This window comes from Gambusia affinis, linkage group LG14 (genome assembly GCF_019740435.1).
Source record: "Gambusia affinis linkage group LG14, SWU_Gaff_1.0, whole genome shotgun sequence".
In the NCBI taxonomy this organism is placed as follows: domain Eukaryota; kingdom Metazoa; phylum Chordata; class Actinopteri; order Cyprinodontiformes; family Poeciliidae; genus Gambusia; species Gambusia affinis.
In genome coordinates, this window is record NC_057881.1 from 23,375,287 (window position 1) to 23,397,543 (window position 22,257).

Here is a 22,257-nt window from a genome sequence, read left to right on the forward strand (position 1 = left end):
AACGTATTTTGCAAAAAAAATGCAATGGAAGCACTTTTTACGTGTCACACAAGTCACATGATCAACAACCGGACGTTGCCGCTGGTACAAGCCACGAAGAAAAAGACCACAGGAAGTGGTGGAAGGATGATGACGTGGCACTTTTTTTTACTTAACATGTGAACAAACTTATCAATGTGTGAGTTTATTTGGTTTCTTATTTAATAGCAACACAGCAATTGCAAAATTGTGGGGAGGTTTTTGTCATCAGTTGAATATCGACAAGGTTTTGCACACATTCATAAAATAAACGCAGTTGGAGAGATAACCTGACTCAAGCCCAGTTCCAGCACAAACCCTGAGCTTGCACTGGGACCAGTAGGTGTAGAAAAGCCTCCTGAGGTCAAAGTTCAAACGAGAAGAGCAGGTTGAGCTGTTGAAGGCATCTGCAGCGAGCAGCTGTTCTACTTTTAAAACCCACGGCTTTAAAACCCAAGTCTCACTTTTGCCCCTGTGCAGCAAACCTCTATCATCAAACTCTTGGCCCCCGCTTTATGAGCTTTCCTTGAATAACGCCGGCGGCACGGCCGCGCTAAGTGGACGAGACTTCTCCGACATGTGACCGAAATGAAAGAGTCCGGCTACAGAAATCCGCTGGACAGTGCGTCGCAATCACTGGCACCCTTTTGTTACAATCTGCATTCTGGTGCGACGTACGGCCAGCGCGCTCAGATCCTCATGTAGGAGAACATGGACCCCAAACGTCAGCACATGGGTCTGAAGTGATACAATAACATGTGCAGGCCAGCCTTACCGCTGGCAGACAGAACACCAAACTCAGAAGACTGTCCAAACTTTTATGTGGACAACATAATCTAAACCACAGAGGTCGCGCTAGGCACTAAAGTCTCTCGTCGTGTTTGCAGCGTGTTCATAAGTCAAAAAAAACGTCTTTTGAGATTAAGAGCCAACTAGCTGAGGAGAGACGAGAAATCAAAAATGATTTGAGTTTCCAGTCATTTGGTTGATTCAGCTCATGCCTGAGGCCTGGCTGTGCCCTCATGATGTCTGGGTGTGATGCACGGTTGTGTGCCAGGCTGACGGAGGCTTGGATCGGTGATGGAGTGGTCCTCACCAAGGTGCAAATGAAGACTTGAGGGTCACAGGGCCACAGGCAAACAGTAATGAAACAGCAATGTGACCTGCAGCTGGCAGAGCAAAGGTCCCGTCATGAACTTATCCACTCCACTGCAATTCACGCTCAGGCAAATTGTCCCTTTGAGCTTCCACAATGTACAGTGCTGTTCTTTGTTCATCTGTTAGATATAATATGATGAAAAAAACAACAACAGTTGAATTACTTACTCAGAAAGTAAAAAATATTGTATTTTTCATTTGTTTCCGATATGCCGATATACTAAAGCTCATTTGGCCGATAACCGATATCAATATTTGTTTCCTACACCTACTTACTGAAACTATATGACTTTCTCTTCTGTTGAGTTAAAATACTGCAGTATCTTTGTCAGTTTAACCTGCTACCTAATGCTAAAAAGGAGACTGAAAATGATGTAAGACTTTCAACTTGCATTATGTTTAATGTCAAATTTAATCATGAGATCTGCTTTCTCAGACAATGACAACACTCAAACTGCACATTTGCAAATCTTCACAAAATTAACTCAACCTGTTCATGAGCAACAAGTGAAAAGTGCATTAATACTTAACAGTTTCTTGTCAAGTTGTGCTGTGCAGCAGGCATCACTGTCACTGGTTTGTCATATAAAAACAACTCCTTTTATATCAGTGAATTATTTTTGTCGGATTGGCCGATGGCCGATATAAATTAACCAGCTAATAACGGTCGCTACCGATACCATGCTGATAATATCGTGAGTCCCTAAAACAAGAAGTTTGAATTTGATTAATTTTTCTAGGGCTGGTTAATCAACATCATATAACATCAGGTGTGCCCGAGTTAGCTAAAATAAGCTAGTTTTCATCAGTAGCCTCTTTGGAGGTTGTAAAAGCCGAAATGAACATCAATCATCAATTACTGTTACACAATAAATTTATAAGGAAAGAAAAGCCGAGCCATTTTTGATACAACGGGTTCTGATGTTGACTCGGTTTAAACCAGTTCCTTAACTGGCTCTTAAAGCTGTTAAACATGCGATGTTCTCTTACGGTGAGTGGAACAATGTTCCCGATGTTTCTGCCTCTGTCTGAAACGTCTAGAGCAGGGGTCTCAAACTCGCGGCCCGCGGGCCAACTGCGGCCCGCGGGACGATAGTTTGTGGCCCCCACCTTAATATAAAAGTTTAATGTTAATGTGGCCCCCGAGCAGTGATGTCAGTAACGCGTTAATTTGTAACACGTTACTGACGTCGGACCACTTTTTTCAGTAACGAGTAATCTAACACGTTCCTATTTCAAATCCAGTAGTCAGACTACAGTTACTTATCAAAATCATTTTTGTGTTACCATCTTCTTTTGTAATTTAATCGTATTTCCTCTACGAGTGACCGACGTCTCTATGCAACAGAAATGTAAACAATGACATGCGCATTTTGTTGGTGGAAAAACTGGAACTATTTTGAGTTTCTGTCGCCAAGTCCGATTATTATAAGCGGCTTTGGGCTTCATTTTTTTAAAGTCGCTTGCCGATTTAATGAGCGGCGGGTTGCGTCTTTTTGGGCTCGTTTTTGAACCTGAAGTTACTCATTTGGGCTTGGAAATAAGCAGAGACTCATAATAGATCCCAGAATTTGGTCATTAAGGTAGTTTTAGTCAGTCTCTCTCTGTCTATAATTTCCCTGATGATCCGTCCCGCTGTGTCTTTGTTAATTTCAAGTTAATGTATTACCTCTGAATGACATCGAGCTTCGCGTTGCGCTCCAGAAAACCGCAAACATCGAGACCAATATGAACAGCGCAATAAACGTGAAAACAGCCACGAATGAACGTGTCCGTAGTTTCCAATAATTATAATGGCAACTTAATTCTAATTATTAATACTAAGATAAGTGTCACAAATCTGTGCAGTCATATGAGCTGTGGAGCTGCAGGAGGAGCTCTGCGCCAGACACCAAATTGTTACGACCCGCTACCCTCACCCTGGCTCGTTCTTATTTCTTTTATACAGATTACGGGAGAGAGGGGCCGCAACATTAAGTGCGTAATGGTTTTTAAACAAAAGGAAACCGAGAAAAGAAAAAAAAGGGCACCTGACGGAACACACAGTATGGCGGGGCTTACCTTAGACGTCCGATCAGAAGGTTATGTTCCTCAATCCAGATGGCATCCATGAAGAAGGGCGAGCCCTCGCGAGCCCTTTCGCGTATGCGTTTAATAGTTTTTATGTTTTCTTTGTCTTTAAATATATATAGGCTACATAGTTTTCTTTTCTCTTTTCCTTAAAAAAATCCGCACCTCTGGTGATTTCGATGGTGGTTGGTCTTGGCAGGCGTGTAACTTCCCCGGTGCTAAATTTCCTAGCGTCCAGCCGGTTTTTCCAAAAACAAAAACAAATCAAAACAAACGAAGACAAACTTCCTCCCGGCCAAAAACTTCCGACGCTCCCCACTGGGTGGATCCGTCCCGAGGTGAAGGTACTCTTTTTCATCCAGAGCCTTCCCGCACCGTTTTTAATCGATTTTCCTTCTTTTCGAAGTCCGCTGCTACCGCAGCTTCGCACACGCCACCATCACTCATCTCTCTCAGGTGCGCCACCAGCCCAACTAAAACACCTGGGCTGGCTAAGCCCCGCCCCCCACCGGTGAACCGTCAAAGGTGCCAACAATAAAACAAAAATAAACAATCAGGAGGCGGAAGCAAAGTGCGAGCATGTAACAAAATGCAGGGCCGTAACACAGAACCCGGAGGCTGGGGGGAGGAGGGGCTTTAAAATCCTTCTTAGAGTTTGTTGATGTTACCATTATAAAATAGTTGACAATTAAGTTTTGGCAAAGCTCAATGTGGTTTTCACAGGAGGCGGAGCGTTGTTGTTAGCAGCTGCTGACAGTAACTAAAAAGTTACTTTTAATGTTACTTTCCAAATCAAGTAGTCAGTAATCTAACTAAGTTACTTTTTCAAGGAGTAATCAGTAGTCCGATTAAAGTTACTTTTTCAAAGTAACTATACCAACACTGCCCGCGAGTTTGATATGATTGGCACTTTTCAGTGTTGTGTGCGGAGCTGAACAAACTTACCAATCTCAGTGCTTCAAATGGAGCTCATTGACCCGCAGTGCTTCTCTGAACTCAAAGCCAAGTTCAGGGAGGTGAGTGGAAAACCAGACAAGCTTGGGCAATTTTTGAGAGAATTGCCACCCAGCTTCCCTGAGCTTTCCCGAATGTTCAAGCGGACCATGTGTCTTTTTGGGAGCACATACTTGTGCGAAAAGCTCTTCTCTACCTTGAACTTCAATAAGTCCAAGTACAGGTCCAGACTTACAGATGAGCATCTTCAAGCTCTACTTAGGGTCTCAACTGCGTCCTCCCTTAAGCCAAATGTGGCTCGGCTATGCGAGAGGAAGCGCTGCCAGACCTCTAGCAGTAAGAAGTAGGCAGAAGAAACAGTTTATAAACTGTTATATACATAACAGTTTATGTTCAATGTTCCATTCATGTTCAGAAAGTTAAAGGTTAAAGAACTGTTAATACAGCCATTTGAATCTGAATTATAATAATTACATTTATCTAGTCTTCTATAGCTGCTGTGTTATTATTATTATTATTTTATTTATTTATTACTGATTTTTTTTCTTATGAATTGTTAATTTATTTATTTTTTCATCTTATTTTGTGTTTAAAAAATAAAAATAAAGACATTTGATAACATTGGAATGTTTTTGTAAGAGCTTTTCTTGTGGAAAACCCGATGCGGCCCAGCCTCACCCAGACTCTACCTCCAGCGGCCCCCGGGGAAATTGAGTTTGAGACCCCTGGTCTAGAGGGAACCTCGCAGTCTCCTCTGACCACAGACCCAGATGCTCTGCCAGAAACACGATTTTACAAATTTCCCTCCATTGATGTTGGTGCAAGTCCATGGAAAACAGCCTCAACATGTGAGGTCATTTATAAACTGTTTAATCACTGTCCTGGTGCAAACTATTGATAAACCTAGAGTATCTATTTACCCTTGATTAAATAATTAGCAGATTACTTCACTCATCTCTTGTTGTTCATTTGAAACCGCTGTGTGTGTGTGTGTGTTTGCATGTGTTTATGAACAGTTGCTGTGTTTGCTGACGGTCTTTGCTCAGCCTGGAGCGGTAAACAGGTCCTGCTGGGCCCCGGGCCCCGCCAGGCCTGCCCTCCAGTCCTCCCAGTTTCAGTTTGTGTTGACCTGAAGACCCAGATCTCCTACGTACGCCTCAACCTGCAGCCTCTGTTGGCCTTCAGTAATTGACAGTTAGCGTTTGCTCACCGGTTGCCTCCGCACCCTTGGAAGTGTGTGTCCTGAGCACACGATCCAGAGTGTGCGTTCCATCGCACCCAGCCGTGGAGGACAGCAGGAGGAGTCAGGGTTGGGCCGATTTGGAATGAAATGTTTTTGCAGAATGTCATATTTGTGGTTTTTTGCAACAGAATTTGCCGTCCGAAACCTAAAACGCCGTCTTAGTGCCGCCGTTCCCCTTCGCTTCCAGGAATATTCCATCAGATATTCCTGCTGTGGAGGACAGAACGGCAAACATGGTGATTGTGACGGTGAGTCACATTGTGCACAGGGCCTTTTGGTTGATTTACGGAGGGAAAACGAGTCGGCCAGTCGCTGCAGCTGCAGGGGGGTGTATTTGCAGACTGCCCACCTCGGCCGCACCAGGTCCCTCATCTCTGACCCTCTGATGTCTGTGTGTCTTTGTTAATGAATAAATTCTGGTACCTGGGTGAGACATTGCTCTCAGCTGAGCAGACTCTGGCTGCTCTGTGCCCTCGGCCCCTGAGCACTCCTACTGCCGCCCCGCCCAGCCACAGAAAACCCTCTGGGCCTCCAGCCTGGACTTTCCTCACACTTATTCGCAGCTCTGAATAGAACCTCTCAAAAGCAAGGAAAACAAAACAAAAACAAAATCTGATACCTTAAAGATCCAAAAACTTCATAAAGTCTACTCTCAATTTTATTTTTCTCAAAGGGAAGTCAAGTGTCTTTGTAGCTCGTATCATCAGCTCATTGTAAATGTTGATGAAGAATTTCCACTAAAATATCAAAATATAGTAAATTCCATTTCAAAGCCTCAGTCAGTGGCACTGGGACTCTTCAGGACTTCGTTTTACGTCATGTTACGCCTCTAGAAGTCCTATTTACTCCTCTCAAAGTTTTGGCCTTTGAGATCGCTACTTGAAAACTTGTGAAAAACTCTAACTCCGAGTAAACACGTTCACATCCTTGCCTGTGGTGGCGCAATATAAAAACCTCAGAAGAAGACACAGAGAGCATTTTCCTTCTGCGTAAAAATTAAGTGGCGATAGACAGGATTTCTCTTTAGTCGTTGTTAAAAGACCGTCAGTGATTTCTCCCACTAGCGTTAGACGCGCGTTTGTTTTGGTTGTGTTTACCCAGAAAACCCGGCGGTGCTTTTTTAGCGGTCTTCAGTCTGCTGGGCGTTCACACGCATGTTTTCAAACCGAAACAAGACATCAGTTCAACCGAGACCGAGGTCAGGACTAGAGTTTCCTTTTTGATCCGTATCAACGTTCGATTGTGCGTTCACACCAGCTCTGCTTGGTCCACTTTAATCAAACTCTGGTTCGTTTTGGGAGGTGTGAATGTGCAATTGAACTCTGATGCAGATCCAGTTTCAATATCTTTTCCACAATGACAAACGTTAAGTGTTGCTGTACACTGCACTCTGTTTAAAGTCTCCAGTTTCGCCATGGCAACCTGCGCTCTGCACAGATATCTAGTCTCCGGTTGAACACCAGAGGCTCGGGAGCTGGCTGTTTGAGGAGTGCTTTTGAACTACATGAGCAATTTCACACACTAGGAAGAGTTGCTAGCCAGCATAAGCTAATGTATGTTTCCTCCGGTCGCTGCAGTGATGGTGACAGCCTCTCACCATCCTGACATGCCCTGTCCACTGCTCCGTGGACGGTCACACAACCAGACCAAACTTGTCTGCAAACTGGAGCTCTGTGATGTAGCATTTAGCAGAGGCTCATGATATCCAGTGGGTTTTCACTGATCTGTGTTAGCATGCTGCTACTCCTCATTGTCCACATCGTCACTATGTCCTCACCCTTAAAAATTTAAGGTACCTTCAATAAGTCACCCTTTATTGAAGTTTCACAAATCAGATAAAGGTTTCACAAATCCCAAACATGGTTTGAAATATTCTACTATTAAAGCAGAATAATCCAGTCCAAGTTTGAAGTGTATAGGTGTTGTAGTTTTCTTTTTAACTAGATTAAATTAAAGATGCTGAAGGCAGTGAAAAATTAGGTGGAATCGCCCTTTAGCCATTCCCTGAATTGGAAACCAACATCAGCTTCGTCAAATGAATCAGGATTTTTTTAAAGAAACTTTAAAAAAAAAATTACAGTAAGGTTGTGTGGACGGTTGGATCTCGCCTGATTTACACATCAATCACATTCCTTCCATTTCTTGATTATTGATTGAAGTGAACAGTCAGTTTCTTAATCTGTATCCGTTCTCTTACTTTTCAATAGTCTTTCTCTGATTGGTTGACATGTTCTTTAGTGTTCATATCTGGTGTTTTAGTTTGAGGTTGAGCAGGTAAAAAGAAAAGCACAAAATTAGTGAAAATAAATAAATTAAATAAAAATAGAAAAGGGAACTCAGATTTCTGCACCCCACAAGTTTGATTTAGTGAATTTGGATCATGTAGCCAAAAGACTGGAAGCCTTTGATCTAAAGTATTGAGTTCTATAAAAATAAAACACTACATTTTTCCACATTCAATTTAACATACTATATTTAAAACATTGCATAAAACCTGTTGTCTAATTTCAAATCCATCTTGTGCTTGTTGAAATTAGACAACAGTGAGTATTTGAATTCAATACTCAAAAGTGAATTCAAAAATACTTCATTGATCCCAGACCACTCCATTGACACAGGCTCAATTTAAGACATGTAGGGAAATACTGCCCTCTGGTGGCCAAAAGTGTTCATTTCTGGCACTCACCTGCAGATAATTTCTATTTCCTCATGTAAAGAAAATTCCATCTGTTACTTACATGTGGAATCTCCTCTCATACAAATGTCCAATTAGCTTTTGGAAACAATTTAAACATAAAACACAGTTTACTGCCATGTGTCTTGGTTTGAGTATTCCGATTTATTAGTAGGTAAAACTACAAACGGCCACAGGAAGTACAGACTTTAAAAGCTCTTGGAGTTTAAATTCCTTTATTTAAAAACAAAAAAAATGCAGATATCTTTAAATACCAGACATGTTGCAGAGAGGAAACGCTGTGTTCACATTTATCAAACACAGTCTCCAGCAAAACAAACACATGAATCTAAACATTTAAGACATGGACGTCAAATATTCCGTATCCATTAAAGAGATGATGCTTCAGCGCTCGACGACGGCTGCAACAGGAAGCAGGAAGTGGACTTCAACAGCAACTCTCAGCTGAATTTGGCTTTAGAGAAATCCATTTCTGGGTGCTGGGCCATGAACCTGCAGAAAGAGGAAAAGTCACGTTAGGAAACACAAAGGACGAGCATTTTCACAAACAGTTCATTTCTTAGACGTTAACGTCTTCAACACGACCCAGAGGGAAGACGTCACTAAGCTGACCTCCAAGTACAGTTAGACATAAAGTCAACTTTGAGGCATGTTTGGTTTTGTTCCCATCAAACTCCAAGTTTATCATTACAGGTTCGTTTGGTTGTGAAAACTAAAAGAAGTTTCCACAGCTGACAACACTCTGAACTCTGACAATCCTAAAGACTGCATTAGTGAAGAAAAAAAACAAACATCCAGGATCATTTCTTCACACAGGGCCATGTAAGTTTGGATTTTTTTCCTCCTCAACACCTTTATTTAACAGGATTTTGCGTTTACTTTTGTTGTCTTTGGCCAATATTTGGACGAATTTGATGTTCTGAAACATCAAACCATCAAACATTCTGAAATGTGCTAAAAAAATAGGAAATAAGGAAAAAGGCAAACCCTTTCTTTACACCACTGTACACTCTGGCAGCGCTCCAACAGTATCTGTGTTTCTACTGACCTTAAAATTGCACAATTTGAAAATAAATTTTCTGAATGGAACCACTGCAATTTGTTGATAAAAAGTTTTTGTACTAGGAAAGGTGGATTTTTTTTGGCCATGTCAAAATTAGCGTATTTCACCAAACGGCTATGGAAACACTTTTTTAGCATCACACGAGTTACATGATCAACAACCGGATGTTACTACTGGTGGAAAAGACGAAGAAGACGACAGGAAGTGGCATGCTAGTGTCTAATTTTAATCGCGTCACAATTTTAACGGAAACACAGAAACCGCAAAATTGTGAATTTTCAATTTCAGGGGAATATGGAGAACGTTGTGCGATCAAAAGCCAGGTGGTGACGACTCACTTCTTCAGAATGTCTTGTTTCTTCTGGTCTTCGGACGTCGGCAGCCCCATAGACTTCTGCCTCTGGTCGTACATCATCTTCTCCACCATCCCACGCGTCTCTCCGTCCAGGTCCGACAGCTGCTCAGCAGGTAACAGACGAACAGCAGAGGATCGGCGTTACCAGTTTGTGATCCCTGTTGCTTAGCAACAAACCACCCAGCACAGAACGCAGCACGCTGCTGTTTTACCTTTGAGTTCTCGGGGCAGATTTTCTTGGTGTTGATCTCTGGATCCGTGGTTACGATCCTGCTCCACCACTCCATCTTGTTAATCTTCTCCAGGTGGACTGTGACCACTTTGCCGTCGTCGATGAGCCAGGAACTCTCCTCCACCTTGACCTCGTTGGAGAGCTGACCTTCCATAACAGGAGGGTGGCCTTTCAGGCCGACCTTGATGGAGCGACGCTGGATGTCCACCACCACGTCTCGGCTCTTGATGCGGAACTTCACGTCGAAAGGCACAGCAATCTGCAGCAAGCCGAAAAAAGATCCACTAACCAGTGAAGCATACTTTCAGCACATTCTCTTAACAGAACCCTAAACTAAAAGTTTAACATTTCACACTCCCTACTTCCTTTGATTGTCCTGAAGGAAACAGTGATACACGGTCCAGCACTTACATCGATTTCTGACAGCGTTTGTGTCCACTTGTAGTTAGGAAGGTCTGCTCCGTTTCCTGAGTTGGGCTTCAGTTTGTCTTTGTCCTTCTCGTCCTCCTCTGCGTCCGAGTCGGACTGGATGGAGGAGAAACAACTTTTAGTGCCGTTATGGAGCCATCTCTTGTTGCATACTAAGGGTTTCTGAACATTTCAGCAACTCACATTTAAGACTTTAAGACCTTAAGACTATAATGAATGAGATGTAAAATCTGTAACAACTCAAATGTACACAAGAAAAATCACGTAACTCTTGTCACATTCTCACTTTAGTTGAAGATACTAATTACTGTTCCTTCAAGTTTTCACTCATCCCCCAAATTCAGTTTGTGTCACAACAAATGCTGCTCTTAGTAGAGGTGTGTGATGCTGCATATTTTAGCATAATCATAATAACAAAGTAAACACAGAACCATTATCACCAATACTTATTTCAGTATGATTTATGAAACTTCTGATCTCTAAACCTTTTTACTTTTTGTTTTTTCCTTTGAATTCATTTTGTTAAAACCTACAACACTTTAGACACAGGTTATAGGTGTCTACAAAATACCTTAATATTAACATATAAACGCAATTTACACAAACAGTGGAAAAACAAAACTAATTCTGTGATTTTCTAAATAAAATACAAAAAAATTATGATCTGAGAGAGAGTTGAGAAACTAGAACAGAAAAATAAAATAAAATTTCAAGAGCGAATCTGAAAGTATCGATCCAATACTGATACCCACAATGCCAAGCGCTTCTACACAGAATCCCTGTAGCGTTGTATGGGTTGGTAACAGAAGTCAGCAAATGGTGAAGACAGACACTGTCCAAAAGCTCGCAAGCTAGCTAGGGTATGTTAGCAGCTAATTAGCGACGGCCTCAAACGAGATAAAGATGTCTGCTGGTGATAAAACGTTTGACAGAAAAAGTCCCACAAGAAAAAGTTAAAAAAGAAAATATGAGATTAGATGGTTCTGCCACGACCACATTTGTGGTTAATGTATTTATTTAAGGAAAACTTGACTCTTTTAAAATGCCTTAATTTTAGTCCATGAATCTTTAAAAACAACAACACTTTTTAAGGATGAGTGGACACTGACATTAGACACTCCTTTATGTCCACTTTTAAAATTCCTCAACATTTTTATTCATTGACTTTGACATGATTCTGAGATTTCTGCTTCATCACTCGTTTTGTTGTTTTCAATGCATTTCTTATTGTTTTCTCCATTTCTAAAATGTTCATTGATTTTTACGTGAAGCAGTCCAACGTGCCAACCGGTTCACTCACCCCCTTCTCTTTGTCAGAGCTCTTCTCTTCACCTCCTGTGTCATTCTTAGTCTTCTCCTCCTCTTCCTTCGTCTTCTTCTATCGCATATAAAACCACAACAAACACGTCAGTCACTTCTGGCAGTGGTTTGGTTGCAAAAGAAGACTCAGTGGAAGCGGGCAGGTCAGACCTTGTCCAGCTCAGACTGCAGCTTCTCGGCCTCCTCGTCCGTCAGCTCCTGAATTCTTGGACCGTCCTCGTCCTTCTTCTTCTTCTTCTCCTCGGCGAGCTTGGCATTTTTTTCTGCTTTCTCCTTCTTCTCCTTCTCCTGTTTCATTTGTTTCTCTCTGTGGGCCTTCAGTGCCAGCTTACTGTGGTGCTCGAAGGACTCTTTAACCAGCTGGAAGAGACGCAGGAGTCAACATTTGACAGGTGAACACATTCGTAGGGTTAAGTCTGACCAAATGGTAACAGAAACTAGAGAGTAGAGGTGGGACAAGTCACCAAACCACAGTTTGGTTTGGTAAACATTTTTTAAATCAATACATTAACAAGATAACAAGTCCATTATGAAATAGAGATTTCCTTCATTGACTCACACTTTTGAAATTCAGGTATTAACAGCAGAATTGAGATGTAGGTTCAAAAGATCAATTCTCCAGAATGAGACATGAAGTCAATTGATATAAAAAAAAAAAAAAAGACACTTATCATTATCATAACTGATACAAAATAGAGTTAAAGTAGGATGTGGTTGTTTGATCTCAGAAAACTGAATAAGGTTGTTATTTTTTGTATCCGCCAACTTTTACTTTACAATATCACAGAATATTTTTGTCTTAATGTTATAAGTGTATGCTTTAAATCGAGGAAAATTATCATTTCTTTCTTGTATTTATACCTAATGAGATCAGAGAATGTTCAAATGTTTTCTAATAAGCATTTAGATATTCTGCTTGTTTATTATATTATTATTACTTTACCCCCTCACTGCTATTGGTCCTATACTATTTTTATGCATGTGCTCATCTAAATTTTATATGCATTTATAATTAATTTTTTTAAATTCTTTATTTCATTTCTCTTCTTAGCAACAGTTCCATCCCATCTTTCTTACCTTCTCTGCAGCTCCCTGATCTCCGCCTATGAAGAAATCCGTCTTGCGTCGGAGGAAACTGAAAAACGTATTTACTAGCTGTTGGAGGGTAAAAGACAGATTCCAATGAGAGAAATAATGTAGAATGACTGGATTATTAATTTTCTCATACATAGAAAGAGCATGAACGGTTGTTCTTTGGTATTTTAAATCTGTTAGAGTGCAGTGTCGTTATAGCCGTAGGGTGACACGTTTTCACTCTCTGGAAATTAGGAACACGTGTGTCCTACTTTTACACACATTGTAAAAGTATTCAAATTCATAAAACTTTTCCACACATTACAGCTATTGCAATAATCAATAAATCAATTAATTACATGATTAATTAAAACAGAACCAATCATTTCAATTTGGATGGTTCATTTTCTGTTTTCTCTCTCTCTCTGTACTGGATGATAAAGTCAGTGGAAGGAAAACTATAGAGTTTTGGAACATTTTGACTTAGTGTTGTCTACCAAGTAAGAACTGAGAGCTATAATTGAATGGTCAAGATAAAAGCATGTTTATATATCAAAACGGCCCAGTTAAAGTCTAGACCTCAATTAAAAATTGAGGTCAAAACCTCGCTGCCAGTAGAATCATAACCAGAACAGTTTTACCACTAATTGAAGCTATAAAAAATACTAATATTCTGAATACTAATATAGTCCACATATTTATTTTTCTCCATTTACTAAACAACTAAAACATATTATTATCATGGTACCCCGCCTCTAGCCCGGAATGTTAGCTGGAGTTAAGCACCAGCACCTCCCGACCCCACTAAGGACAAGGGTTTTAGAAAATGGATGGATAGATGGATATTATTATCATGAAGGAAAATATCTTCAAATTTTTTCACAAAATGTGAAAAAGTTCAAATGACATCAATACTTCAGGAAGGGACTGGAATTTGCTGACAAAACTAATTGACCCTCATAGAAACATCGGTCTCCAAATCCTTACAGTAAAGAACAGCAGTATTACACTAACATGCACAACTATTATCCAACTTTTATTCACAGTTTGTAAGCTGCCATCTGAATGCTTTTCCAGGGCTAATCTAATTTCGTAGCCATTGGTTCGCCGAATTTACCACAAAGAGCTGGTGGTTATTGTTTAACGCGTCCCAATATTAATGTGGTATTAATATTTACATTGTATGACAGGCGATTAATTTAAATGCCTCAGTATTTCTGCCAGTAGAGGTCGAAACGTGTCTTAGCCTAACTATTAGCATCATAGCATCAGGACATTAGCAGCACGCTGGTTTACCTCCTGTACTCCTCCTTCGTGTTGCTGAGCCATGACGAGCAACATACCGTCATACTTCTCTTCTTCTTCCCCCATATTGCTAGAGGTGAAACACTTAGCTTGTCGATAAGTGCGAGAGTGACAAATAAAGTTAAAATAACCCTAAAGATGCGCTCTTGCCTGAACCTGTCGTCACGCGACTCACTTCCTGGTAACTAACCCCGCCTAGGCTAGTTTGACCAATCAGAAGGGCGTATTTTAACTGACAAGGACAAGCATCCAACTGATTGAGAGTCTTTGATCGGGGCGGAGTAAAGGACCCCAGTAAAACAGAATTTTCTAGAGAAAAATAAATAAATAAATAAATAAATTATATATATGTGTATATGCGTATACATACATACATACATACATACATACATACATACATACATACATACATACATACATACATACATACATACATACATACATACATACATACATACATACATACCTATCTATCTATCTATCTATCTATCTATCTATCTATCTATCTATCTATCTATCTATCTATCTATCTATCTATCTATCTATCTATCTATCTATCTATCTATCTATCTATCTATCTCCGTCTGTCTGTATGTGTATGTATATATCTATAGATAGATATATCTCTATATCTATATATATAGCCTATAGATATATCTATATATATATAGATATAGAGATATATCTATATCTATATCTATATATATATAGATATAGATATAGATATATCTCTATATCTATATATATATTAGCAGGATAAGTTTGGATGCTAATCATTTCAATTATTTCTATTAGGGTCTAATGGAACCTACTGTTACTGGGCATAAGTTGAATAAAGACTTTGAGACAATATTGTATACTGCTGTGTTCTAATATGTTTTGGGGATAATTATTGTTTCAGTCCAACAGCAGATGTCACTAAGTGAGCAACGACAGCATCCAGTACTGAACCATTGGTCAAAGTAATGGGGTAGAAAGCCACATCTCTTCATATGGCTGTTGCTAGCTGTAAGTGCATCTGTGATAAAAATGCATATGTCTAAGAAATAATAGATGATTGAAATGTATTGAAATAAATGTCCCTTGCATCTGAGGAGGCTGTTTGACTGCTGTGGCTGTCAGTACTGCTTGGGACTTGAACATGAGGATTCAGCTGCACCCAAAACCTGTGCTTTTTGCATCTTTTTGTATCTCTGTCTGATACTTACTAACATCTAAAGAAGCAGCAGATTTTTTGTTGCTACTGTCTGTTCTTAGCCACTGTAAGCGCGGTCACTGCTGCGGTTCACTTTACATGTCATAAAAAAGCAGGACAAAGTGGCAGAAAACTAGTGTGAGAGTACCTTTATAGTACATTTTAAGACCAATTATAAAGAAAAGTTCAGTGATGGGAACTTACATTTTAAAATATGTTATTGAATTCACACATACATTTTTATTACTCATGAAAAGATATGTCACAGGCACTTCAAGGCCACATGTATAATGTGTTGAATTTCTAACGTTTTTAGATTTCATTCATTCAGAAACTATTCTGTGGAACTTTTCCTATAAACTGTTGCATGTCTCCCTCTTGTGGTCATATGTTAAGTGACAACAAAATAATCCTCACTTCAAATTCCAATTCATTTATGACAATCCTTTTATTTATATACTTCTTTATCTCCAATGACCTGACATTGAAAAGACTAAATGTTAATATCTGTGAACTTTAAGTTCACAGATATGAACACTGTGAAGAGATTGAAAACGAAGATATATAATTCAATACACTCAAAAATGATGCAATCAAGTAAAAGTTAATCAACTCAGTTCCATTTTGTGCTTTTAAAGGAAAAATCAGAACCAGTTTTACATTTACTTATGACAACATGACTAATGCAAGAAAAACATCAAACATTTAAAATACAAGAAAACCAAGAGTAACCACTAATTTCACACGCAGAACTGAAAACAGAAGATAGACTGGGCCGTTACACTTCTACACTTTTAATATTGATAATATTGACAAGAAGTAAGATTTTTTTTTAAATTATTCACCTACTCAACAGAGGAACATCAGAAAACATCTGCTGTTTAAAGGACAGGAGCTTTGCAAAAGGCAGAAAGTGAGAATTTTAGAGATTCCCCTTAACAATCAAGAGCTACCTGTTAAATATCAGCTTCATATTATAATATATTGCATACTTCAATCTCTCTGAACATTAAGTAGAGTTTTATGCATGTTTTAATCATTATATATTACTTACAAAAGACAGGCATTCAAGTTTCTAGACAAACAAATAGAGTTCCAGCATGTTAGCTTAGCATATTACTCTGAAAAATGGCAGACAGGGTAGCATATTGGTCTGTCAACTGTTGAACACAACTCTAACCACAGAATGAGCTGCTGACTTGTGATTAACACACTAAAGAGGAGTGTGTCTAATAAAGTGTTTCTATTGCACTGTTAGTAATTGACAAAAGGATTTACATTTTTTGTACAGAATACCATAAAAAAATGAGAATAAATTAATGGTTGGCCATGATTAAAAATTTTTAATTAATCCGAAGATTATGTAATTTTGATTCTTACTTATACTGATATCACTTTTAAATATTTGAAAAGATCTTCAACAAATTCTTCATCTCTTAAGAATAATGACATTTTGACCATTAAAATGCCTCCAACACAAATTAAATCAAGAAAACTAAGAATGTCATTTATAGACAAAGAACGCAAAAATTAAAATGAATTAAAATCAACTCTATGGAGGCAAAGGCATGGTGAAATGTGTACTAACAAAACAAACAAACAAAAAGCAAAGAAAAAACTGCGTACTGTGTAACAAGGGCACTGGTACAGGACAAAATCAAACTGTAGAGCCTCCAGCTCTTCACTAACAAGCGGACGGTTAATTGTCATAAGAAAATTAACAGCTGTTTTACAGACAAAGTCCCAATCAGCTGATCCTTCAAATGCACAGACGCAATATTTACATTCATAAATATCTGCAGGCAGAACCCTGAGTTCACTGTAGCCGTCACACAACTCCACCCTTCACATTTTCCTCCTTCCTGGAAAGCCAGACACTCCAGTGCAAGTAAAGTCGTCCTTCCAGCACCCAGTGCCTGACCTGAAGGAGGCAACCGGGTTGTTCCGTCCCGCTGCTTCATGTCCTCACCGAAGCGTGTAGCAGTGGCACACCTGAAGACTCCATCTCTGAGTGAGAGGGCGAGTAGGTAGATGGAGAACTTGAAGTGGGATCTATCAGACCAGAACAACAAAAAACAATAAATAAACGCTGTCAACCTTAAGTGAATGTCAATCTGTTTCATTCGGACTAACAGAATTACAATTTGAGTATTGATTCACACTCCTGAAGAGTTGTGATGCTCTTAATCTGCATCTCAGATCATTAACCCTGTAATTAAGGTTTTAGCCAGGGCCGGTCCAAGCCTTTCTGAGGCCCAAAGCGGATGTGTTTTTGGGCTTTTTTGGGCCCTCCGTACCAACATGTCAACACCAGATGCTTTATCATTTCTAAGCATGTCACATACAAAATATCACTGACATTATTTGTAATTAGCTTACATCATACCAGTGATATTATGGGTGCTGATTTTAACTTTATTGGAGTAACAAGTTTGAAATGCAGAGAGGCATTTTAGTGTGTCATGTTGTTTGAACTACTCGAAAGTAACATCAGCTGATAAACAGTAAATATACGGTAAAAAAACGGACAAGTTTGATATCTTATATTTCCCCAACAGAGGCAGCAGCCATGAACAGGAAGAGATTTACCATTATTTATGTAGCAACTATAAAACAATATGAAAATTGGTTTTACTTATGTAATAGCATTTAGTTTGTATTGTTCAATATCATCTATATTTCAGCACATATGTTTTTCTGTAATTATTGCTAGCTTGGTGCTCTTGGTCATTTAGCTCTGAATGATAACCCATACAAACGTAACAGCGTTGCTAAATTGTGAATGCACCATGAATATCCTCCACAGACTCATTCCACGTGAACATGTTCATGTTTTCTTCGCAGAAGACAATCTGTGTCTCTTTCTACTGACACTTTTAATAAGGTTTTTAAAAGAACTCCTGAGCAATAAAATACATATTTGATCTGATTTTATTAGCATAATGCTGATCACTGAATTACCAGCACCCACGGCGATCCCTCCAGCAGTTTGCCCTTTGTTCTCTTTCTGTTACGCAGTCTATGTTTACAGTGCAGCTGTGTAGTAAACAGCAGGAGCCTTCCAGGCACGACTCAGGTGTTTTATTCCAGCGAAATTTTAAAGGTTAACACATTTTCTGCTGACACAGCAGTCTGTAAAGTCACAAATCATTTAATGCTTCCTATGTGTGCCTGTGCATGCAAACTGTTCAGGCTGGTTTTGTTGCTGTTGTGTTGATATTACACTCTCTTACATTTAGTTAACACGGAAGAGGTCATGAAAGTTAACCCTTTTTATTGTTTTAATCGAAATAGATTCATGATCAGTCATAAGTATGACAACAAGTATGTACATTTATGTGAAATGCCTAAGAGTGTAAAATATTCTGAATGTGCAAAATATTTGGTATGCTGTTTTAGTCAGTGCTCTTTAAGGAACATCTAAAATCACATTAGTTGGACCACATTGATGTTCAGAGGTTAAACAAATCGAAAAGTCTCTCTTGTGTACTGCTGTGGGGTCTTGGTGTGGGTGAGTCTGTGGAGGAAATGAGCCACCACAGGGACCCAGATCCAGCCTTGGTCTACTCAGTGTGGCTGAGTCGGGGGTTTGGTGCCCTGTGCCTCACCCTGAGCCCCCCACTCTATCGTTTGGGGGGAGTGGGCTGCTGTTCCTGCGCTTCACTGAAGATCTAGCTTTTTGAGAATTGTGACTGTTAAGTTGGTGCCTAGTGTCTGTCTGAGGCAGCTGACCTTCCAGAGCCGGGTCCACTTCTCCTTTGCAGCTCTTGGGGGTTAAGTACCTCCCCTTGTTACATAAAGCTTTTTCATCTTAAATAGCATCTCATCGATACTTAAATTGCTAACTTTAAGTGTTTCTGTAAGCAACATCTTCCTTACTGAAGACTTTTCTCAGTAGAGTCTGGTAAAGTGCGCTTACTTACACATCACGCTGAGAATTATTAAATTACAGTCACACCTTTCTCTTTTTCCCTCTAACAAATGCAAATATTGCAAATATTTAGATATTAAAAATGAATAAAACACAATCCTTACCTCCATTCTTCCTCCACATGTTTCTGGCAAACTTGTCAGTGGAAGTCAAGTCGGATATTTGGATGTTGGGATTTGACTTGTAGTCGTCTTGAGGAAAAGAAAACAACCAAACACTTTTCTCTGACACCAGTAGGAATTACATCAGCGAGGATAAAGGAGAGAAAGCTGCCCAACTTACTGTTGTTGCTTGAGGGGAAGGAGCCACTCCCAATCATGGTCTCGTGCCCACTGTCCGACATCGTCCTCTCCATCCTGGGAATGGGCGGCCGCTTCTTCGTGGTCTTCCGAGTGCTGATGCGGATGATGCCCCGCACCAACCGGCACTCCGCTTCCTGCTCATCCATTTTGTGCTCCTCTGCCAGGGAGTTGATGAGTTGGGTGATGGCTTTGCTCTTCCTCAGAAACACTGAGTCTGAGGTGCACCTGGCCAGCTCTTCGATTTGATACTCAGAGTACAGCTCCAGGAGCTTCTTGGTGATCAGGGAGTCCACGTTCTCGTCGCCGTCCTCCCAGTCGTGAAATGGCACAGAATCATGCAGGGAGGCAAACTCTGATGGGGTTTGAGCAGGCAGTGGCGCTGAAGATTTGACCTCGTAATCCAAATCATCTTTCGGACCGACTACTTTGACTCCGTTAATGCGAAAGTCTGACCATTCAGTGTCAGCCTCTTCTTTGTTGTTGTCCGGGTTAACGCCTCGGAGGCTGATCTTTTCTGGCTCATCTGGGGAGCTCTCATTCGGCGCCAGATGCGGAGCGCGGATGCACCGCTGGCACACCTTATACAGTCCAAAGGTGATTACAGTGCACACGAAGGTTTTACAGCTCTTTGGAGAAGAGCAGGGATTGCAGCTCGATGCTGCAGATGAAGGCTCGGCTACACCGGGAATGAAGTCGACGGTCTCAGACTCGTTCCCATTAGCATCTTTAAAGCGGCCTTTGTGGACTGGCTTTGGCTGTGGGGTTGGTTGCCTATCCTCCACCGGGTCCACACACCGCTCCTCGGTAAAAGACACTTGCCTGGTGCTCTCCAGCCTCTCGCTGCGCCTCACACTGTCACTGGTGCCAGCAGACATGACTAACTAGCTGCAAGAATCCAACGAGAAAAGAAGCACAACAGAGGGGTTACACTAAAAATGGTTATACAACATTATCCCTCAGTCAGGCCGAATATCAAATCCCGTTAAACCACATGAGGGCATCTATCTTTAAAAAAAAAGAATCTACTATTACAGGCAGGCAGGTAATGTGGCCAAACAGGTTTCATGGATGATGCACCTGGCGAGAGACAATCACCCATTCATACATCTGATTATCTGCGTGATGTCATGGAGTATTCCATAACGATAAACAACTCATTCAGTTTGGTCACAACCGAGGAGTGTGTAGTCAAGACTGCTGAGTAAGGCACAAATAAAGTCAAAACAAACATTAACTGAGCTGCATTAATATTATTTATAATAATAGCATTTATAATAATCCTGACAATGTTCATCATTTGTATTATTGTTATCATCTTTATTGTTATTATTATCATTGTCTCACTGCAATGCATTAGCTTATCTATGGCTAGTTGTGATAAAAGTCAAATTATTTATTTTGGTGATAATTTTAGTCTTGCTATTATATATGCACCAACACACAAGCTACTATTGGTAATTGTAATATTTTATAACACTAATGTTAATACTACAAGGACTACTGCAGCACTACTATTACTACAAATAATAATATTAGTAAAAAAATTAACTATAAGCCTACAGGCTTGTGATATGGAATAGCTACAACAATGATATTAATGTTTTTATAATGTGGCTAATTAGTATAATAATAATTTTAATAATAATAATAATTAACAACAATAATAGAATTAGAAGTAATTCTTGTCAGTAATATTAATAATTAGTATAACTATCATTTCAAAAAGGTGACAACAATAACAGTGAACACGTTATGTTATTGGTTCTGTTAGCCTACATAAGATTTAATAACTTTAATGTTAATTATACCAATAGCACTGTCATTATTGGCACTTTGACTTAATCGTTATCATTATAAAATAAATAATCGGGCATCTACAACCAAAACAACAACAACAGTGATAATTATTATTATTATGATACGTTTTGTAGTTAGATAAATTAGCATAATAATGACGTTAATAAGATTGAAAATAAAGTTATGTAGTACTACTGGCATTAGCAACTTGGAATAATGTTAATTATTTTTAAAGATAAAAGTAAGGTTATTAAAATATTAATGCTATAACATTCTGGTTGAGTTATTCTGTGTACGGTCACCAGTAGAGCATGAGTTGAGCAGTCTGTTCTCAGTGCTGACGTCCTCTACGACGACGACGACTGTTTACAGCTCTCGTCGCTTTAATCTAGTCCACTCAACGAAAACGTTTCGCTGTTTTACAAATATGTAGCCTTAATTACTAATTCAGTCAACAATAGGTTAAGATACTGGAGACATTGGCTCGCAGTCACTTTTTTTGAGCGTGTATCAATATTGTTTTCATGTTCATGGCGACTTGTCATTGCGTGTCTTCCTCCATTATAAACTTCTCACCTATAGCCAGAGTACGCTGCGTCCACAAGCCGACTCCCCCCAAAATCACGGCTTTCCCTGTGTCCTACAAGTCGACATGTATGTTGTAATCCATTTGTGACAAGGAATTGGGTCCAAAACACTCCAAACTGAAAGTTTAAGAAAAGTTTGGGGGAAATCCGTGTACCTGAGCGTCAAGGTACAGGAAGCGAACCAGGTAAGCCGAAACCAGAGTGTAGACTTCCGGTTAGAAGTGACTTTAGAAAATAAAACTCAGGTAAAATGACAAACTCTGTGGATTCTAATGCACACGTTGCCGCTCATGTACGCCTATATATATATATATATAGATGTATAAACTTGCAGGAAATAAGCTTTTATAACGTAAAAAAATAAGTTTCAATGGCGCATCCTGCCATTCAAACTGATCCAAGTTTATTTTGAAACGTCATTTATGGACTGACATTTCCGGAAAGCCGTAACAACATTCGGGGAGTTTTTCCATGCTGTTGATATGCTTGGGCTGTACTTTGACATGGCGTGAAAAAAGAAACTCAAAAC

General features: G+C 39.7%; 2 protein-coding genes across 3 annotated transcripts; both read right to left on the reverse strand.

The window, feature by feature from the left end:
• Window positions 1–8,261: 8,261 nt before the first annotated feature.
• On the reverse strand, window positions 8,262–14,151 carry nudc (nudC nuclear distribution protein). Of its 2 annotated transcripts, none has more exons than XM_044138245.1 (8): window positions 13,908–14,151; window positions 12,615–12,692; window positions 11,688–11,897; window positions 11,518–11,595; window positions 10,200–10,313; window positions 9,769–10,047; window positions 9,540–9,658; window positions 8,262–8,630 (listed from the first exon to the last, which is right to left on the reverse strand). In XM_044138245.1, exons 1-8 carry the CDS (start codon window positions 13,980–13,982, stop codon window positions 8,579–8,581), a joined length of 1,005 nt encoding a protein of 334 aa, XP_043994180.1. In that variant the 5' UTR covers window positions 13,983–14,151; the 3' UTR covers window positions 8,262–8,578. The 2 variants fall into 2 exon arrangements, with proteins under 2 accessions (XP_043994180.1, XP_043994181.1); XM_044138246.1 differs by having other exon boundaries at window positions 11,518–11,592; window positions 13,908–14,122.
• A 1,159-nt stretch (window positions 14,152–15,310) lies between these two features.
• Window positions 15,311–21,931, reverse strand: kdf1b (keratinocyte differentiation factor 1b). Its single transcript, XM_044138249.1, has 4 exons — window positions 21,718–21,931; window positions 19,325–20,229; window positions 19,147–19,233; window positions 15,311–17,163 (listed from the first exon to the last, which is right to left on the reverse strand). The coding sequence occupies exons 2-4, from the start codon at window positions 20,217–20,219 to the stop codon at window positions 17,069–17,071; spliced, it is 1,077 nt and encodes a 358-aa protein (XP_043994184.1). The 5' UTR covers window positions 20,220–20,229; window positions 21,718–21,931; the 3' UTR covers window positions 15,311–17,068.
• Window positions 21,932–22,257: the final 326 nt, after the last annotated feature.

What these genes read in the sequence shown, in the direction of transcription:
- nudc (XM_044138245.1), bottom strand. Translation starts at nt 13,982, where the DNA reads ATGGGGGAAGAAGAAGAGAAGTATGACGGTATGTTGCTCGTCATGGCT. An exon ending in TGCAGTCTGAGCTGGACAAG is followed by an intron (nt 11,596 to 11,687) that starts GTCTGACCTGCC and finishes TATATGCGATAG; the next exon opens with AAGAAGACGAAGGAAGAGGA. An exon ending in TCTGCCCCGAGAACTCAAAG is followed by an intron (nt 9,659 to 9,768) that starts GTAAAACAGCAG and finishes CCTGCTGAGCAG; the next exon opens with CTGTCGGACCTGGACGGAGA.
- kdf1b (XM_044138249.1), bottom strand. Translation starts at nt 20,219, where the DNA reads ATGTCTGCTGGCACCAGTGACAGTGTGAGGCGCAGCGAGAGGCTGGAG. An exon ending in CTTCCCCTCAAGCAACAACA is followed by an intron (nt 19,234 to 19,324) that starts GTAAGTTGGGCA and finishes CTTTTCCTCAAG; the next exon opens with ACGACTACAAGTCAAATCCC. An exon ending in CATGTGGAGGAAGAATGGAG is followed by an intron (nt 17,164 to 19,146) that starts GTAAGGATTGTG and finishes CTGGTCTGATAG; the next exon opens with ATCCCACTTCAAGTTCTCCA.